The sequence below is a fragment of the Podarcis muralis genome, chromosome 13 (genome assembly GCF_964188315.1).
Source record: "Podarcis muralis chromosome 13, rPodMur119.hap1.1, whole genome shotgun sequence".
Lineage (NCBI taxonomy): Eukaryota > Metazoa > Chordata > Lepidosauria > Squamata > Lacertidae > Podarcis > Podarcis muralis.
The window spans coordinates 3476284-3496236 of NC_135667.1; the positions used below are offsets into that span (position 1 = coordinate 3476284).

At 48.8% G+C, this 19953-nt stretch overlaps 1 protein-coding gene across 17 annotated transcripts in view; it reads right to left on the reverse strand.

Moving 5' to 3' along the window:
• DLG4 (discs large MAGUK scaffold protein 4) overlaps positions 1-19953 on the reverse strand; it is a 128162-nt gene that overhangs the window by 26145 nt on the left and 82064 nt on the right. The window contains exon 1 of one of the 17 annotated variants that reach the window (XM_077916813.1): positions 12686-12905. The exons of 12 other annotated variants lie outside the window; for them this stretch is intronic. Coding sequence is in view for 2 of the 5 variants with exons in the window: in XM_077916810.1 (XP_077772936.1) it covers positions 11672-11761 (90 nt within the window). In the remaining 3 variants the exon portion in view is untranslated. Of the gene's footprint in view, positions 1-5474; positions 5781-11671; positions 12381-12408; positions 12518-12685; positions 12906-19953 lie in introns of those variants that run through there. 4 more of the 17 variants (XM_077916814.1, XM_077916810.1, XM_077916811.1 and 1 more) reach the window with 4 other exon arrangements.

A 19953-nucleotide genomic window follows, 5' to 3' on the forward strand; every position in this document is an offset into this window, starting at 1 on the left:
ATAGTTTCTTGTATATGTACTGATCATGGGGGACACCAAAGCCTGAACCCCAGAAGGATACACAAAGTTGGTTTACACCTTTGTCCTTTCCACCAGCAGCTGAGGAAAAACAACACCCCTACGTTTTTTTCCTCTGGGTCCCTTCACTCCCTCCAGCCCTTAATTAATTGCATTGCTGCTACAAATCAACAATTAATCACACTGCTGGTACAATCAACTTCACAGCATGCCCTCCCTGGGGAAAAAAAAACACTTTTAAAACCCAGTCTGTCAGGATACAGATGCCAGACTACACTGCAAGGTTATTGTACATTACTCCAAGTCTGTCCTTGTTGTTGTCCCCACCCAGCAAAATGGGTGCAACATACCGGCTGACTGTGTCAGACTCACGTACCATTCAGCCCTGCCCTCTGCAATAATGGTGTAATAACGATGGATAGTTTTTACATGCTTTCAAACCTGGGGGTGGGGTTGCCATATGGGTGGGGGGTGTTATGAAGTAAGACCTGGAGCCAACTCCTGTCCTTGTGGCTATCTTCCTATCGTTTTTGTGAAGACTGCAGTTGAATTAATTCTTGGATTTCTGAATGGTTTTAAATGAAACAGAAATCTCCTCTCCACCAGAGGGATGAAGGTAGGGGGAGAGCTTGGGAAATGAACCATGAAGTTGATGGGGTGCATCACTTCTAACCTTCTTTTTGACTAATGGGCTAGCTCTGGCTTTCCCAAATGTCAGTCACTGCTATGACTTGCATTGCTGGTTAAGCACTATAAGGTGGCGGGGTGGGCCAGTTTCTCACAATGCAATTGAGCAGAATGGCACTTTCACATTTTGCAAAGACCTAGAGGTTGAAAGGGCCAGGGGGAAAGACATTTAGCAGGGCAGGGGAATCATTAGGAACTATGAACCTCAGAAATAATGGTCCTGGGCATGTACAGAGCGCAGTTCCTTTACCAGTGAGGAATCTCTTCACTGAATAAGAGGATTCCACAGCACAACAGCATTCTGTGGCAAGGCTTCTTTTTATTGCTTATTGCTAAAATATTCACTTGATTTACTTCCTTGTTATGATTCCTAGTAACGGTGACTGGTGATTTCTAAATACTGATTATTTATTTACTTTATGTCATTTACATTCCTGCAAATTTGGGTGGGGGTCAGTGGCAATTTTATAAGATTATCAAAGGGTCAACAAACGCAGATGTTTGAGGAACCCTGGCCTAAACCAAGAGACTCCTGGCTGCTGGTTCAGTTGCATCCTGAACTGCTTACACCCCACTCCTTGCCCAGGGAATCCAGGATCCAGGCCCCATCACCCTTCCCCCTCCATTTGACTGCTTTTTGCAGAACAGAGAAGCTTCTGTCAAAGAAGAGAAAATATAGATTTTTAAAAAAAATTTAAAAGGAAGAGGCAATTCTTTTTAAAATGATTTGCTCCAAGTGGAGAGTGAAGCTTAGTGAGTTAATGAGGAAAGAATAGGTGGTTGCTGAGAGCAGACCCCTGGGTTTTCTCCCTACCTTGAGGAGGGGTGGAACCAGGTGGGGGAATTTGAAGCCAGTTGAAATAATTAGGGTGTTGCAGGCTAGATGTAAGGAATTCCGGGGCCCTGGGCTCCTGGGACCCTCTGGGAAGGAAAGTGGCTGCGTCTAGCAGGTGAGGGCAGAGAAGATGCCAGGACGTCTGGGTCCCCTTGGGGCCTGTGGCATGACAGGAGGAGTGGGAGGAAAGAGGGGGGAACTTCCTGTACTGTGGGCTCTGCCAGGTTGGCAGCTGCATGTGGGTGGCTGGGTAGAGGGAACTGTGTGGGAGAAGGCTTGTGGAAGAGCTGGAAATGTTCACACACACGTGTGTGTGTGTGTGTGTGTGTGTGTGGCGCGTTGGATGATCTTTGCATGTGTTTGTCTCAGAGCATTAATGGCGTACATGTGCATGAATCTGCGAGTGTTAGGAGAGGGGGAGAGAGAGAGAGGCTATGGCGTGGGGTTGAGCACAGTGATGCATGTTTGCAACGAGAGTCTGTGCTGGAGAGGGCAACGTGTGTGCGCATTTAGCTGCAGCTTGCTCGATTTGCATACAAGTGAGAGAGAAGGAGAGAGAGAGAGAGAGAGAGAGAGAGAGAGAGAGAGAGAGAGAGAGAGAGAGAGAGGCTGTATTCAGCAGTGCAGTTAGGTAATTTTAGACTTAATGGTACATAGGAAACTGCCTTGTGTGGAGTCAGACCATTGGAGTCCATCTAGCCTACATTGAGTGCCAAAGTCTCTCCAGAATTTCACACAAGAGCTTCTCTAACCCATACCCAAAGATGATGATGATGATGATGATAATAAAAATACTTTTATTATTTGTACCCCACCCATCTTACTGGGCTGCCCCAGCCACTCTGGGCAGCTTCCAACATATATAAAAACATAATTAAACATTAAACATTTTTTAAAAACTTCCTGAATATGCCATCAAGACTGAACTTGGGACCCCTTTCGTGCCGAGTAGATGCTCTGCCACTGAGCTAAGGAGCTTCCCCTCCAGAAGCGTCCACTTTGGTTTGCTTTAATGACTACAGAACATGACTAGTGAAGCTTGAGACAGACCACCTGGTCAATCAAGCTCAGCACTGACTGGCAGCAACTCTCCCGGATTTCAGATGGGGAACATTCCCAGCCTTACCTGGGATGCTAGCAATCAAACCTTGGACCCACTGCATGCAAAAGTGAGGCACCACTTTCTTTAGATGATGATATGCAGTAACTTCAACATGTGATATGGAAACCCTCACTGCTCATTCTGCTCCATGGGGCCCTGGACTTCTGACCCCAAAGCCTCACCTTAATAGCACCACCATGTGCATTTATGTGACAAGACGTCTGCATTTTCGCTATGTTTAATTTCCTCCCAGAAGCCCAAGGTGACAAACACGGTCCTCATTTTATCCTCACAACTATCCTGCGAGGTAGGCTGAACTGAGAGGCAGTGACTGGCCCAAGGTCACCCAGTGAGCTTCATGTGGCTGAATGGGGGATTTGAACCCTGGTCTCCTAGGTCCTGGTCTGATAACGCACTAACCGCTACACCACACTGGCCCACATTGAAATGTATGTCACGCAGCAAGTAAGTCTGATCACCTATGTCATGAAAGGCGGATTGTCTACAAAATGCAGCGAGCTCCCCAATCAAGCTGCACAGATGGAGAATCTGGCACAGGGAACAGAGCTCTTTATCTTTGAAATCACAGGTTTCTTTTCTTTTTTAAAAAACCAAGTTCCTAGCCCCTAAGAATAGGTTTCTTTGTTACATCTGAAAATTTGGGGGCTGAGGAGGATTGCCGGGGGGGGGGGGCTGAGAACACTTCAGCACCTTGGATAGCACTTTGCTCCTTCCCATGATCTGCAGTAATAGAATAAATTATGCACAAACATGCAAACACAGACTTAATCGGCATACATTATACAGGACATTTAGCTGTGAATGGCGCAGAATAACGCAGAGACGGAAGATATGCAATCTTGGATACCAGGGTACTGCTGACGTTGAACTGTCTACAGTGTGTGTGTATGTGGGTTTAGGAAAGTAGACATCTAAACAGACACAAACAATCCACATGCAAAACCAGGAGACATGTAAGCCACAGATGTTTGGCTCATACAAGGAGCATGCAAACAGCACAGATCCTCAAGCAAAGCACAGCCCCCAGGGCACTGAACATGAAATACACATCGCCTGTAAATTACTGCAACCAGGCAACAACACAGCACACACTTACTCCAAAGAAGAGTTGCGTTGCTGCACAAGAGGCCACGTCTCCCTGCTCCACACCAGCACACAATCAGTGACGCACACTGCACCAGCACAGCACACTGGGCCACAAGGTGCACTACAAACGCATGGCCCTGAGAACGAGAGGCATTGTGTGGCTCCCCGACCGACAGCTGCAAAGAGGCTGAGCGCACAAGAGGCTAAGAACGCCCACACACACAGTCCCAAGGAACACCGGCCATGCCACAAGAAGCCGCGGGCACAGAGCTGAACAAACATGGTGCCGATATCAGAAGAAGATGGCGTCAACACAAGGACACCTAGGTCTCCAAGGCTCTGTGTACAGGAATCTTGTGCATCCCTAAGTCACACACACCTGCGAGGCCTATGCTGCAAATCTTATATCAACCTTCACTACCGCCCGACTTTTTTTGGGACTATGAATCCCATCAGCCCTGGCCAGCACGGTTTGAAGATGTGTTTTCATGAATCTCAGGGTGAGGAGAGAGATGAGCTATGCTAGATATTATGTGTAAGTGGAGGCTGTGCTGGATGTCACATGTAGGCTAAGACTAGGAAGTGCAAAGCATATTAGTATTGCTTTCCAGAGGTTGCTAGACTACAACTTCCATCATCCCTGATTATCCCTGCTGTAGCGTAGCAGAAGAAGGGCTAAAGGGCATTTAAGGCAACCTGCTGGCTGAAGCTGATGGGAGTTGTGGTCCAAAGCAACAGGAGAATGCTGTCTCAAGCAAAAAATAAAAAATAAAATCAGTTTGGTCTAGATCCTCCAGAAGGGATAAACCTGTATCTAATTGATACCACTTTCAACCTGCAAATGGGGAGTTTCACAACTGAATATTCCTCTGTACAGAAAGTTCCTGCTGTGTAAAGGTAACTTGCATCTTAGGGGAAGGCTATGCTGGAATACTTTCCCCTGACATGCTAAGCTTCTGCATGCAGGGATTTGTTGGTAGGTTTGTTTTTTTTACACAGAGGTGTTCAGCTGCATGTGAGATGCCGCAAGCCACACACAGGTTAACTATCTCCCTGAGAACTGGAAGCTTAGATGCAGCACTCTCTGCAGCTCACAGATGCGCATGCATGCGCACACACAGATATATATAATTGGAGGATGCACTAGCACAAGATAACCAGCCTCTTAGGGAAGGGCTACGCTGGAACACTTTTCCCTGACACACTAAGTTTCTACATGCCAGGATTTGCTGTTATTTGTTTACACAGCGAAGTTTTCTACTGTGTTTGAGATGCCACTGGTGATACACAGGTTAACCACACACACACACACACACACACACACACACACACACAAAGATATAGCAGGAGGGTGCACCAGCACAACACACAGACGGTACACGCATATATTATAGTTCAATTACACCAACAGCTTAAAAGTACCAGAAGAGAAAAGAGATTTAATGCCTCTTAATGCAGACCACAGGAGCTAATCACGATGAAGTCAGTATTGAGGTCAGCGGTGGGTGAAGGAAACCCCTTTATGTAAAAAAAAAAAAAAAAAACAACCTGCCCAAGGAACTGATAAAAAGCAATATAGATACCCCTGGCAATTACATTCAGCTCACCAGAACCATTAACCATTCTACGGTCAATACCCACAGCATTTAATCCTCACATTCAATTTATCTTTTTTTTAAGAATGAAAGTAGGTAAAAGCCAGCCAGAAATCCCTTCTCACGTCACCTGTACATTCCTGAAGATGGACGGGGAGTTCTGCAGCTTCACAAGAGAAAAAGCATTCTGAACATGCTCAGAAGTATCCTACTGTGCAATCACATTTTCTAGGGCTTTCATTTTAAAACCAGGGCAGGCAGGAAGAGAGCAAACAGGGGGAATCAGGGCTGCAGGGTCTGCCATGCGGAAGGAAAGCTGACCATGTGGAGATCAGGGGCAGGGCGGCCGACACCCTTCCCCCATGTGGCTGTGCTTTTGGGCCACGGGGAGGCCCAGATTTGAAGGAGTTACATCACTCTGGCAGCATCCAAGGTCGGAGAAGAAAACTCAAGAGGGACCTTTCGTTCCCAGCCTCCTCTCCCCCTCTCCCCGGCTGCACCCGCCCTCTAGAAACACCGCCCCCTGGATCTCCTGGGGGTGTATTTTTAAAAAGTCTTTCTGCCCGCAACCCACTTTTTCCTTCTTCGGAGAGGAGAACAGCGGGGAGGGGTGGGGAGGCAGTAAATCCGCTTCGCTCCAAACGGAGCCTTGGCATGAATTATTTACAGCTGCTAATGAGGGCTGCCTTGTTCTGTTCTGAAGACATGACAAGTTTCATTTCATTTCATTAACTTTTTTTTTAAATGGTAGCCTCCCTCCCCCCCCTCTGGTTACCCCTCCACCCACCCGTCTATGCCAGCAGCAGCAGCTGCATCAAAAGCTTTGTATAAAACGGCTACCTCTACCCCAGAGGAGACCTGCGTGGCAGCTGCAGAGTCTCTTACGAGGATCCAACGTAAAGTGGACTGGGAAAGGTTTTTTTCCCCTCATTTTCTCCCGGCACTAGAATTTGTGGACATCCAGCGAGGCTGAACGCTGGAAGATTTGGGACGGATAAAAGGAAGTCTTTCTTCGTGCAACGCATGGTAAAAACTGTGGAACTCACTCACGCAGGAGGCAGTGGTGGCCACCAACCTGGATGCCTTTAAAAGAGTACTGGACACAAAAGCTCTGCTCTGCTGTCACAGTTGGAGGAAGCAACACTTTTGAATACCAGTTGCTGGAAACCACAGGAGGGTTCAAATCCTGCTTCCAGGTTTCCCATGGGAATCTGGTTGGCCAGTGTGAGAACAAGATGCTGGACTAGATGGCCACTGGCCTGATCCAGCAGGCTTATCTTAAAGGTAAAGGTAAAGGGACCCCTGACCATTTGGTCCAGTCGTGACCGACTCTGGGGTTGTGGCACTCATCTCGCTTTACTGGCCGAGGGAGCTGGCGTACAGCTTCCAGGTCATGTGGCCAGCATGACTAAGCCGCTTCTGGCAAACCAGAGCAGCACACGGAAATGCCGTTTACCTTCCTGCCAGAGCGGTACCTATTTATCTACTTGCACTTTGACGTGCTTTCAAACTGCTAGGTTGGCAGGAGCAGGGACCGACGCGGGGATTCAAACCGCTGACCTTCTGATCAGCAAGTCCTAGGCTCTGTGGTTTAACCCACAGCGCCACCCGCGTCCCAGTAAGGCTTATCTTACTGAACAAATAAATCCAAAGCCTTCTGCTCTCACCCCTGAAAGAGGTTGCATATCAGAATTCCAAATAAGCCAACACTCCAGCACTGACTGTCACTAAAGTTCTAGTTCTCATTAAGGCAGCTGGTCAACTTCGGTCTCAGCACCTGGTTCTCATGATGAGAAGTCCTTGCATGATGGTTCCTTTGTCCCAAAAAATAAAAACCAGAAATATGGGCAGGAATTCTCCCCCTCCCTGCCCAACGTAATGTTTCTGCGAAGGGACTTTGAGGAGACAGAGGTATAGCCCACACACAAGTTGACTGTCTCCGAGCAAACTATCATTCATTCATTTGGTCACTTATGCTGCTGTTACTTATCCCACCTTTCCTCCAAGGTGCTTAGGATGGAATACAGATCTGCTCCATTTTTATCCTCAAAAACAACCCTGTAAGGTAGGCTAGTAGGGTAAAAGAGAGAGAGAGCACACCTGGCCCAAGGTCACTTTATGGCTGAGTGAGGAATGGAACCTAAATCTCTCTAGTTCTAACTCGATACTATCCAGTGTTCCACGACATGGACACCCTTAAGATGTTCACAGACTACAGGCCCCACCAGCCCCAGCCTCAGGGTGGCCAAGGATGATGGGAGTTGAGAACCCTTAAGGAGTGTTTGTGTGTCGCAAACACACACACACAAAATCTTCAGCCTCAACTTCCTTCACTAGGCCCTCATGGCAGCTTTCCTGTTCACAAATTTAACTGATGCAATCTCAGGAAAGGTATAAAGGAGGAATAACTCTGATTCATCTCTGAATGGAAGCCCTTCTGAGTCCTGAAGGGTCTCTGGCAGAGAGAGGGGGGAGAGCTTTTCCCCATCACCTCCTACTTGTTGCTTTTATTATTCAAACAACAACAGCAACCCTGGAGATGCAGGAGATTTTTAAAAGAAGCATTTCTTTTTTAAGAAAATGGATAAACCGTTTGATCTAAAAGGCTCTCCAAACTACGTGCAGATAAAATTATAGGTAAAAATATAGCTGAAACCCACAAAGCAGTTAAAAATATATCAAGAATTACCACTGTTAAAACAAACAAATAAAATCAATTTATATTTATAAAAATATAAGTAACAGAATGATGTGTCCAGATTAAACCTTGGAATCAGTGTTCAAAACTCCCGTTGTTCTAGGCACATTTTGTGACAGGGAATTTCATTAGAGTGAGCAGTTTCTGAGCTCTGGGCGCAGTACCGCCTAAGATTTCAGATTAAAACTGCAGAGTGGAAGGAAAGGAGGACCTTTTTCTGCCTCCCCACTTCCAGCTGCTCTGTGAAGACTGGAGAAGAAACCCTCTTAAGAATATTAGGGGGGTGGGCAGGGGAAGGACTAGAAAAACGAACATAATATTTTAGCTGCCGTTCATTCGTTTTCAGCTTTGTATTCTTGTTATTAAAAAAGTGTGCCTAGACATTCCGTTGCTGTGCCCATAACCTAGGTTTAAGTGCCATTGAGCTCCTAGCTTTCATATACCAGTTTTGAACACTGCTTGGAATATCAGAAGGTGCCTTATACAAAGTCAGAACCTCTCGTCCGTCCAGCTGCCAACTCTCACTGGCAGTAGCTCTTCAGGGTTTCAGATAGGGGACGTTCCCAGCCCATACTTGGATACACTGCCGGGAACTGAACCTGGGACCTTCTGAATGCAAAGCAGCTGCTCTACCACTGAGCTACAGCCCCACCAGCACTGTAAGTGCAAAGCTCTAGGATAACAGTTTAAAAAGACATGGCTTCCGGTGAATATTTCCGGGAGCTGTGGTTTGTTAAGGCTGCTGAGAATTGGTACGAGACCTCTATTCCCCTCCCAAAGCTACAGTCCTCAGCGTTCCCAGGGAAGTGGGATGGACGGTGAAGCCACGCTGGGATTTGTAGCTCTGTGAGTGGAACAGGGGTCTTCCAACAACTCTCGGCACCCTTAACAAAGTTTCCAGGATTTTGCAGAGGAAGCCATGACTGTTTAAAGAAGAATGACACTGCTGTAAAGGTATAGTGCAGAAGGGGTCTAAAGTAATAGGAATCTAAGAAGCTGCTTTATATTTAGTCAGACCCTTGGGCTTCATCTAAGGCTGTATAGTCTACGCTGACAAGCTGTGGCTCTCCAGAGTCTTGGGCAGGGGACATTCATTCACAGCCCACCCAGGAAATGCCAAGAACTGAACCTGGAGCCTTCTGCATGCAAGGCAGCTTATCTGCCAGAGTTCTGACCCCTCCTTCCTTCCTCATTTCCCCAGTCCTCTGATTACTCTACAATTGCCATAGGAGAGGGGAGCATTATCCACATGTCACAACATCAGCACCAGCTCTAAGACTCAGAAAGAGAACGTAGGGTTAGCTATATAAAACTGGGTGGGGTGGGGTGGGGTGAGAGGCTGCATCCCGAACAAGGGTCTCCTATGTCAAGATGGCTGCATTTTAAAATGGCATTCAGAGGGCACCAATACCTCCCCAAAAAACCCCTCACAGCTCTCCCTGCACCCCATAAACAAGCAGGTAGACCCCTGAATTCTGCTCAAGTCATGGGCAACAGTTGTGCCAAGGATCAAATTCCTAGCTCCAGCAGGCAAAAGGCCTCCTTTAAGGACGGCTGCCCTTCTCCCCCCACCGCACACACACATCTCCACAGAGCAGGCCTTCCGCAGCTGCGTCCATCCCCCTGCCAGGCGATGCAGCAATCCCAGGCAAGGTCTGCCAAGGCAAATTTGGGGCCTTTAATCTTCTAAATGCACCCTCCTTCGGGATCCAGAGCCGGCCCTGCCAGCTGGGCATGGAGGGATCTAGAAAAGGCCACGACAACAGGAGGCAATGCAGTTTCCAGAAGGAACATGGTGGTGCTGGCCGCTGCAGTCTTGCTAGGAGCCTTGGGGGGGGGGGGAGAGCCTGGATAGGGAGGACCTAAATTAAGTTGGGATGGGGTGACACAACTGGCTGTAGTCCTGATAGGCAGGGTCAAGCTGGGGCAGCAGAGCCTAGTTTGGGGGGTGGCAGCCCAAGGATGAGTGTAGCACACAGGGATCAGACGCTAGGATTCATTCACCTTTTTTTTTAACAACTGCAATGCTTCTACAAAAAGGGAATGGAAGGGAAGGGTGGCTCCCCCCCCCTTTATTAAAAAGCAAAGCACATAAAAAACAAACTGAACTGATCAGGAACCCAAGTCATGAAAGTCCTTCTTCACTCTCCCATTCATAACTCAGGAAAATTTACAGTATAAACACTGACGCCATCTGTCTATAAAGCTGACGCACAACCTCCCCCCTCCCCTGCTCCCCCAACACACTCATATATACACACACACTGCTTAATTCACATAGATCCCAAAGGGAACTGAAAGGGCTGACAGCCCTCTAATCCTGACCCTCCAATATTCCTGGCCAAAGGACTACTCCCCACCCCCACCCCAAATCTTCCAATCCTAGATAATTATCTGGGAGATGACCTGAGCTTTTCCTGGGGGTATCCCTTGCAACCCATCCACATCCAGTCAGACACACATATAAATACCCTGCACCCCAATATTCTGTTGTCCAGAGCACAATTTTTCATCTTCTATCCTTTCCAGAAAAATCCCAGTCATGGTTAGTTTCTTCACAGACCCTCCCACCCCACTTTGAGTTCCAGATGAGATGGGCCTTCTGAAGAACATCTACAGCCCCTCATGACCCACACCCCCAATGCCCTGACTATCATGAAGTCCCCTGCCCCCACTATTTCAGCCCCTCTTAATCTCCTTGCATTCCAACTCAACCACAGGGACACCCCTCCAATACAGACTTTCCAGAACCCTAAGGCTCTGCTAAGACCCTCAAATGCTGCCCCACTCCTTTATCTCCTTCCCAGCCATCTTATCCTGCACCCCTGGGAATCCTTGTATCATTTATTAGATGGGGGGGGGGGAGGTTAAGGACAAGGCCATCTATGGGTCTGGGCCCAGAGCGGAGAGCCAGATGGGCTGAGAGGAAAAGGACGTTCTGCCTTGTGTCTGTTCCCACCCACCCACGTAGACAGAAAACCATTTGTTTACCACCACTACCCCAAAGCCGCCCCCATCCAGCCCCATGGAGCTCAGACCTCCCAGAGAACCCAGGAGTCCGGGTTACCTCCCACTCACTCGCTGTCTTGCAACCCAATCAACCCCAGGAGAAAATAAAACATTCACCTCCCCTCATTAGCCTTGGAGTCCTGGCTCCCTTCCCATAGGCACCCCTCCCCCTGAGCCCCCCCAACCCAGGAGTTTTAGGTCCCACCACTGCCCCTTTTGACTCTCCTCTGAAGCCCCTGTCATGTCACACCCTGTCTCTCCCCCTTGCGCCTAGAACTCTGTCTCCCCCCCCCAAAAAAGTACCCTGTTCCTTCCTCCAACTAATTTCTTACTTTCCCCCCACCCCAAACTATCTGGCTTGTACACACCCCCAAAAGACAAGCTGCAGCCCTAGTGGCTTTGAACCATGCCCCACTTTTTAACCCCAAACTCCACAGAGACCCCTAACTCCAACCTTTCCCCTCCTCCAGCCCCCTCACTATTCCTCCCTGCTGCTGATACGCCCCCCCCCAAGCAAAACTGAGATTTCTCTCCCTCCCCATGTTCACCCATCCCACCCACTCCACTGACACGACAGGGGTGCTCCCCCTCCAGCCCGCTCCCCCCCCAAGCCCCCGTACCGTGAGCAGGTGCCTTTGCCTCTTCGCCTTCCGGACGTTGCTAATAAACCTTCGCCCCATTTTCTTGGCATACCACACGGACACAAACATGATGCCCCCTGGGGCGACGCTCCAGAGGGTGGCAGGAGGGTGGAGAAAGAGGGAGAATGCCCCCTTCAAGTTCTTTGTATACCTCCCCCAATAATTTCTTTTTAAGACCACCTAAACTGGCAGAGCAAGACCAAAATATATTTTAGGGGAGGGGGAAGGGGTTTTAAATTCACCAGGCAAATATTAGGGGAAAGGGGGCATTGTTCCCCCCTGTGCCCCCTTTCTCTCGGCTCCCCTCTGCCGGGATGCAGACCCGCCTCTCGCTCTGGATGGGGTGGGGGGCACAATGTCCCCCTCTGGCAGAAGGAGGTGGAAGGAGCAAGCAGGCTGCTTAGGACCCTCCCGTCCTCACCACCATCATCGTGCCACCCTCACGCTCTCTGCCTCCTTCGCTTGCTCCCCGTCAGGTGGACGGAAAAGATGCGGGGAGGAAGCCAAACAATCTCCCTCTCTCTGTGTGCTCAATGGGCCAGAAAGAATTCAATGAGAAAGGGGGGGGGGGTGGAGAAGAAGAAAAAAGAGGGAGGGGGAAGGAGGAGGGGGAGGGAAGGAAAAGAAAAACAGGTGGAATAGGAAATTTCCACCGAGGGAGGAATAGATCTGGAGGCCAGCGGATGGCTGGATGCCGGCAATCCCTCTCCGCTCACCTCTGGGGGGACCACCGATGGGCAAGGGGCCCGATCCACCCCGGCGAGAAAGCACTGTTTGCACCCCCTCCCTTCGGGGCTAAAGGCTGTTTGTGACTCCCAGCATCCCTGAGCTTCTCTCTGCCCCCCCCCCGCTCCACACACACACACACACACACACACACACACACACACACACACTCACTCACGCAGACTGCCTCCCCCCTCTCTCCTTCGCTCGCGGCGGATGGCGAGGCAGACGGCTGCCCAGATGGAGCCGGGTTCGGGTTCTACGTGCCTGATGGGGCCAAGGAGGCACGGCGGCGAAGAAAGGAGGTTTTCCCCTCCGGAAAGGATGGAGTCTCGCTATTCCTGCCTTGCTAGAAGGCAATGATCCCCCGCTCTCTGGTCCCGGGTGGTAGGGCTCAGGTTTGGCTTTGGGAGCGGGGGGAGGGAGGGAAAGCTAGCGGGGTTGAGGGGCTCCATCCCTCTTGAGCATCGTTCATCAGGCAGGCAGAAAACGGGAAAGGGGGAGGCACCTGGACTTCCGGTGTGGGGGGGGCGCTGGGGAAGGACGCCAGGACGCCTGGGTTCTCAAGAGAGCAGAGGAGGTTAGGGCAGAGGGGAGCTGGGAGGAGTTGGGGGGGAGCTGGGAGCTTGGGCTCTTAGGGAAGAGGGGGAGGCATATTATTATTATTATTATTATTCTGGGAGCAAGGTCTCCTGGATTCTTTGGGAAGGGAGAGCAAAGAGGCGAAAGGGCGAGGAGCAGGAAAAATCCGGCAATCTAGAGGAAGAACGGGGCACAATGGGTTAACCAAAGAGCTGTTCCAGAACCCCGGGCTCCTTGTTTCTCTGGGGCAGTTTGGGGTTGGAGAGAGCCCAGCCCCAGGTTTTCTGGATACGAAGTGGAGTCCTGCTTAGATTAGGACAAATGGGGAGGTGTGGGGGAGGGGAAGGGGCAGAACTCCTGAGTCCTGGAACAGAACGAGACCATGCCCTTGTGGAGCTGCAGGTGTCAAGAGCAGCCACCAGGTGGCGCCCTTATCACGCTGAAAGGAGGCACTTTGGGGTGCTAAGCGACAATGGGGCTTTTCCTGGGGGCAGGGAGAAAGGAAGAAGAAGAAGAAGGGGCAGAAGGTGAAGGAAGCGGGGGAAATAAGAAGCCTCCTAGTTATCAGCGAAAGGGTTTTTGCAGGGGCCAGACACCTGCTTAAAAAGTGCAGGGATGGCGGAAACCTCGCCGCAGTGAGCTTTGCACAACCACGGCAGGCTCTCACTGAGCCCCAACCATGCAGCTCTGCCGAAAAGACCTCTGCTAAATATCCCTTGCTCAGGCCTGCAGCACAGCACCCCCTGGTGGCTCTTTCTCCCTCCTCCTCCTCACGCCCTCTATCAGCCCTTGGTCTGGCGCTCAGGTTAATTGGATTGGGAGGAGGAGGCTTCTCTCAGGACAGGCCTCTTAGGTCACCTCTCTGATGGGATTAGAAGCACCACAGCAGTCCCCTGCGGAAAGGTGAGGGCGGGTGATCCGATGAGCCCCATGAGATCTGCGCCCACCACACCACATGCCAGGCCCGGCTCTGTCCCCACTCCAAAGAGAAGATGTGTTAGCAAGCTTAAAAAGTTATACACTGGTACCTCGGGTTAAGTACTTAATTCGTTCTGGAGGTCCGTACTTAACCTGAAACTGTTCTTAACCTGAAGCACCACTTTAGCTAATGGGGCCTCCTGCTGCTGCCGCACCACCGGAGCACAATTTCTGTTCTCATCCTGAAGCAAAGTTCTTAACCTGAAGCACTATTTCTGGGTTAGCGGAGTCTGTAACCTGAAGCGTATGTAACCCGAGGTACCACTGTAATCCCACAGTTTAGGTTAGGGCATGTGTTGAAATAAGTAGTGCAGTCAGCTCCAGCCAACAGCTGTGGACACTGTGACTCTGGTGGGGAACCCACACGTCCAGGACCCCATGTTCCTATATTCTCTATAGGCCTCTTGAAGGGTCAGACAAGACAAGGGGTTTCTAAGGCTTAAAGCCAGCTGCAAGGACTAAATCGGGCCAGGGTTACAGTCCTGTGGGGTGGGGGAGGGAAATAATAATAATAATAAAAGGTAAAGGTACCCCTGCCCGTACGGGCCAGTCGTGTCCGACTCTAGGGTTGTGCGCCCATCTCACTCAAGAGGCCGGGGTCCAGCGCTGTCCGAAGACACTTCCAGGTCATGTGGCCAGCGTGACGAAGCTGCCTTGGCGAGCCGGCACCAGCACAGCACACGGAAACGCCATTTACCTTCCCGCTGTAAAGCGGTACCTATTTATCTACTTGCACTTAAGGGTGCTTTCGAAGTGCTAGGTGGGCAGGAGCTGGGACCGAAAGACGGGAGCTCACCCCGCCACGGGGGGGATTCAAACTGCCGACCATGCGATCGGCAAGCCCTAGGCACTGAGGTTTAACCCACAGCGCCACCCGCGTCCTAATAATAATAATAGTAATAATAATAATAAGTTTTATTTATACCCCGCCCTCCACAGCCAAGACCGGGCTCAGGGCGGCTAACACCAGGTATAAAAACAATTGATTAAAATACAACTTAAAAACAAGATTGAAATGCAACATTAAAATGCAGCCTCATTTGAATAGAAACTCAAATCAAAAACTTTTTGGGGATGAAAACGTCAAATCTTCACCAAGGCCAACTATCCAGACTGGTCCTAGATAGTTAACATACACACACAGCCTTTATGTTGTTTCCATGGTTTAAAATGAAAGAAACAAAGGAAGCTGATATTGAGTCAGACCATTGGAGTCCATCTAGCTCAGAATTTCGGACTCTGACTGGCAGCAGTGGCTCTCCAGAGTTTCAGGCAGAGTGTCTCTCCCAACCCTACCTGGGAGGTGCCACTGGGAATTGAACTTGGGACCTTCTACACACAAGGCAGCTGCTCTGTCACAGATCTTATAGCCCACCCCACACCACCACAAGGCTACCATGAGGCCCGCTTATTGGGGTGGTGTGTGGCGGGGGCAGGGAGCCCCCTTGCGACAAGATGAAGTGTGGATGAAACCCCCCCATCTCTTCTGCCAAGTCATCCATGCTTGGCTGTCACACACACGGCTGTTAGGGGGTGGCTGAGCCCCATGGACTCTGCACCAGACCCAGAACTCCTTCACCTTCCCTCCTTTATTAAACTTTTTTTTAAAGAACCTTTGCTTACAGGGGAGCTGAACCCCCCCAAAAAGGTGAGACTCCAGCCCCTCCTAGACCCTCAATTTGCAGAGAGGGGCCAATACACAGAGTTCTGGGACCAGAGAATCTTATTTCCTCCTCTTCTCTGACAGCAGGTTCAAATGTGTGTGATTGCATACATACATACATACAAATTAGCAAATGCAAGTAATTTGTGCCACGGACCTGGGCTTAGAGTCTTTGAAAGACCTAGCAGCACTTCCTACCCTCACCCTGCCCCAAACCTCTTGGATTCTGGTATATCCTCTTCCAACCTCCTGCAAGAAATTCTGCCCCACACCCAAGTGCCTCGGCTCCCGTTGGCCTCTCCCACCGCCCCCTGCACCCAGAAGAGTTTGACCAACAAAAGGATCTTGAATTCTCCATTGAAGGTTTATTGGTTGTCATTATCATTCCTATAATTAATTTATTAATTGTCTTCTAACCCACCGTCTCAAAGCGATTTACATATAAGGGAATTAAAATCGTTCATAGTAAAGATTTATCCAGCTGTGAGAGACCGTTTTAGGGTTTTAAACCACAACTAAAGGCATTGTCGTGTCTGTAGGAAGTACAAAATTGGTATATTTTAGAGCAAGGTTCTCGAAAAGTTCTACTCTACCCCACTGCTCCCTGGGTCTGCTTGTGACCAGTCACAAAATGGTGGTGCAAGGGGCAGAGTCAACCACAAAATGGCGACATCTGGAGAATAGGTACAATATAGGCTGGTAAACACTGATAGCATTTTCTGCGGCTGTCTAATCCCTCTGCGGAAATGGCTTAACTCTTTGGTGCAGCAGTTTCCTTGTGGCAGGGAGTTCCACAGTCCAGCTAAGTGGAGACTTTAGCTCTGGAGGCATCGGGGAAACAGCTTCCACATTTTAGGCACAATTTCCTGATCCTGAGTCTTTCAGACTGGGCATGCACTCCCATTTAATCTGCATCCCATTTGATCCCACCAAAGGTTGGGGAAGCTGTGGGCACATTACATTAAACACAATCCATATCTCTCCCGTACCTATCCTGTCATTTCTTAGGAAATACTGCATTTTGACACATTTCCCTCCAAACCATTTTCAATCTGAATTGAGAAAAGGACCTAGCTGCATTTTAAGAGAGTAACCCGTGCACAGTCGTAGACTGGAGGAATGGGACCCTGTGGCCTTCTAGACATTGCTGGTCTCCCAGCAACCCCAGAAGTCAGCATGGCCAATGGCCAGAGATGGTGGGAGCTAACCGTCCAACAACACGTGGGGAATCACAGGTTTGGCTTGAAAGGATCAGCATCTAATGGATCCTTTTTGGTTTTACACTTTCCCTCCCTGCCAGCTAACACCAGTGCTTATCAGCCATCGCTGCAGTTAACTTGCACCTTACTCCCATCCCAAAGTGCCTGTTTCTTTCATCGCTCATCCCTGCTCATTTTACTGTCATAAGAACATAACAGCATTAGAAGAGTCCTGCTTAATCAGGCCAATGGCCCACCTAGTCCAGCATCCTTTTCTCACAGTGGCCAGCTTGCGAGAAACTTGCAAGCGGGATCCAAGCACAAGAGCCCTCTCCAGCTCCTGCAGGTTCCAGCGACTGGCATTCAGAAGCACTGTTACCTCCAACTGCGGAGGCAAAGCAGAACCGTAATGGCTAGTAGCCATCAACAGCGCTCTCTTCCATGAATTTGGGGATACAGTATAGGGGATTCACTCCATTCCTTTGATCATTGTGGTTGCCCTTTTCTGGCCTTTTCTTCCTCTTATAGCAGCTTCCTTTTCTTAGACCCTTCTTCTCTATTCCCAGTTTGGTATTACAGTAAGCCCACAACTTATGAGGTTGTTATTATGTTCCAGGGATCACACCTAAAGCCAAAATTGTGTATAGTCAAAACCCATTGAGTTCAATGGAGGGAGGGGGGATCGCCAAAGTCATTTTTCCCGGAACCCCAACCCCTTTCCGCCTCTTTTTATTTTTAAATTTGCCACATGCATAAAGTCAAAGGTGCACAAGTTGAATGCACATAAATTGTGGGCTGGCTCACTTTAAAAAATATATATTTACACTGTTATCTCTCTTCATCATCCATCTTTGCCTGCTACAGATCCACTCTCACCTCATGCTCTAACTGTCCTCTCCCATGCGCCTATGTGCTGTGCATGTGAGGAGCTGCTGCTGCTAGTGTCCCTCCGGTCAAAAGACTACTGCATGGCCATGGGGCAGACTGCAGTGCAGAGGCTCAATGGTGGTGGCCTTTGACGCATAGTCTGAGAAATGTTGATTTTTGTGGATCTACAAGGAGCAAGTTCTGCATATATGCTACATCAAGCAAAAATAAATAAATCTGTGTGTTATATAACGGGGGGGAGGGGGGCTTTCAAATTTCCATACTTACTCCTACACCAACCTAAATTGGTCACAAGAACACCAGAATATGTATATAACACCTCCCTGTTCAGATATCTGTACTGGTTGCGCCCATTTGCTATGGGACCAAATTCAATGTGTTACTACTAGTATATAAAGCCTTTAACAGCTTGGGACCAGCATACTTGCAGGATCGCCACACCCCATATATGCCCACTTGACTGATTTGATCGGTGGAACTGGCACTGCTACACATAACACCTGCTAGGCACTTGTAGGAAATCTATCTTTTAGCATGGCAGCCCCACATTTTGGAACTACCTGGCTATTGAGATCAGGCAGCTAACTTCGCTGTACTCTTTAAACCATTTTAGTTTAGGCAAGCCTATCCAGTTCCAGGCACAGAGAAATCACACCTGTTTTACCTCCTGTTGATTTTAACTCATCTTTCCAATGCTTTGATATGCTTGCTTTTAACTGCTTTTTTGCTGAGATGTTTAATGTTTTATTTCACATTTTTGCAAACTGCTTAGAGGGTTGGCTGTTTTTCCTACAATCAAAAGGTATATAAATTTGGTTAAGTAAATAAAATAATAATTGAGCCCTGCTGGATCAGATCTACTGAAGTATGAAGGTAACCCGAGAGGTACAATTCTCCTGAACACAGAGGAACCACCTAGCTACCATGATTACTGACCTACCCATCCACCATGTCCAAAAGAAGGTAACATTTCCTGTGCCATTAAAAAATATATGCACACATACATTTTAGAATAAAAGGAGGGGAATACAAACTATGTACACACACATTTTAGAATAAAAGAAAGAAGGGGTGGAGGGGAGAGAGAGAAAAATACAAACTGACAAAGACCAGAAATTCAACCCTAGAAAGATGGGGGAGAGGGGATTCTGCAAGGCCTAGAGCAGCCATTTGATTAGATCTGTCAAGGGGTCCTTATTCACCCTTTGTCAAAAATTATTATTCCAATAATTCACAGGAAGGGGCCAGTTGTTAGAAAAATGGCCCTCTCCCAGCCTGTCTCCCCTCATTCCTCGTAAGGAAGGTAATTCATTGAATTGCACGCCAGTCCGGGCCCTAAATCAGCCAATGCACCAAAGCCCATACACAAACATCAGTTAAGAAGGAGGTCTCGATTAACCAGGACGCTCTCCTACACAAGTTTCAATGGACGGAAGATGCACACCAAATCACTTCTTTAGGAGTCTAATTCCACCCATCTCTCCCTTAAGCGTAACTTTCCCATAACATTCCCCAGCACCGCGTCTCTCTCCTCAAATGCGTTTCCTGGCCTTGCACAGTTCCTCCCCCACCTCCAATCTGACCTCTCTCCCTCTCTCACACCGAAATGGTGCTGTACGTAAGCATTCTATGACCTCCCCTTCCCCCTTGAACAGTTATGGGAGCATTCTAGGGAGCACAAGACTATGGTGAATGGGGAAGGGGTCAAGCGGCAGGCTGAGTCTTTTATATCCTTACAGCATTTGATGTTGGGGGGGAGCAAGCTCACTCACAACAGAGACAGGACCGCTTGTAAATTTTTGACAGTGTCAACCACACAGATGACGCTATATAAATAATACACAGCAAGAGAGATGACAGCGGTTTTTAAAACTGGTTAACTCGCCAGTATTTCAGCAGCAAATTAAATTTAAATATATTTGCATACCGCCCATCCTCAGTGGAAAAATCCCTGCCGAGGTTTTCAAGAGAGATGCCCATTATGTAACTGTAGATGTAACTTACAATTTCTGCCAACTCTGCACAAGCCATCTCAGCATCTTCTAATTCTAACTATGCCAACCTGGCGCCTTCCAGATGTTGTTGGGCTACAACTACTATCAGCTCCTGGGGCTGATGGGGAATTTCAGTCCATAACATGTTGGGGGGAAGACACCAGGCTGGGAATAGCTGTTGTACTGCAACACAGTGAAGACTGAGTGAAACATCAACATGGCCCTGACAGT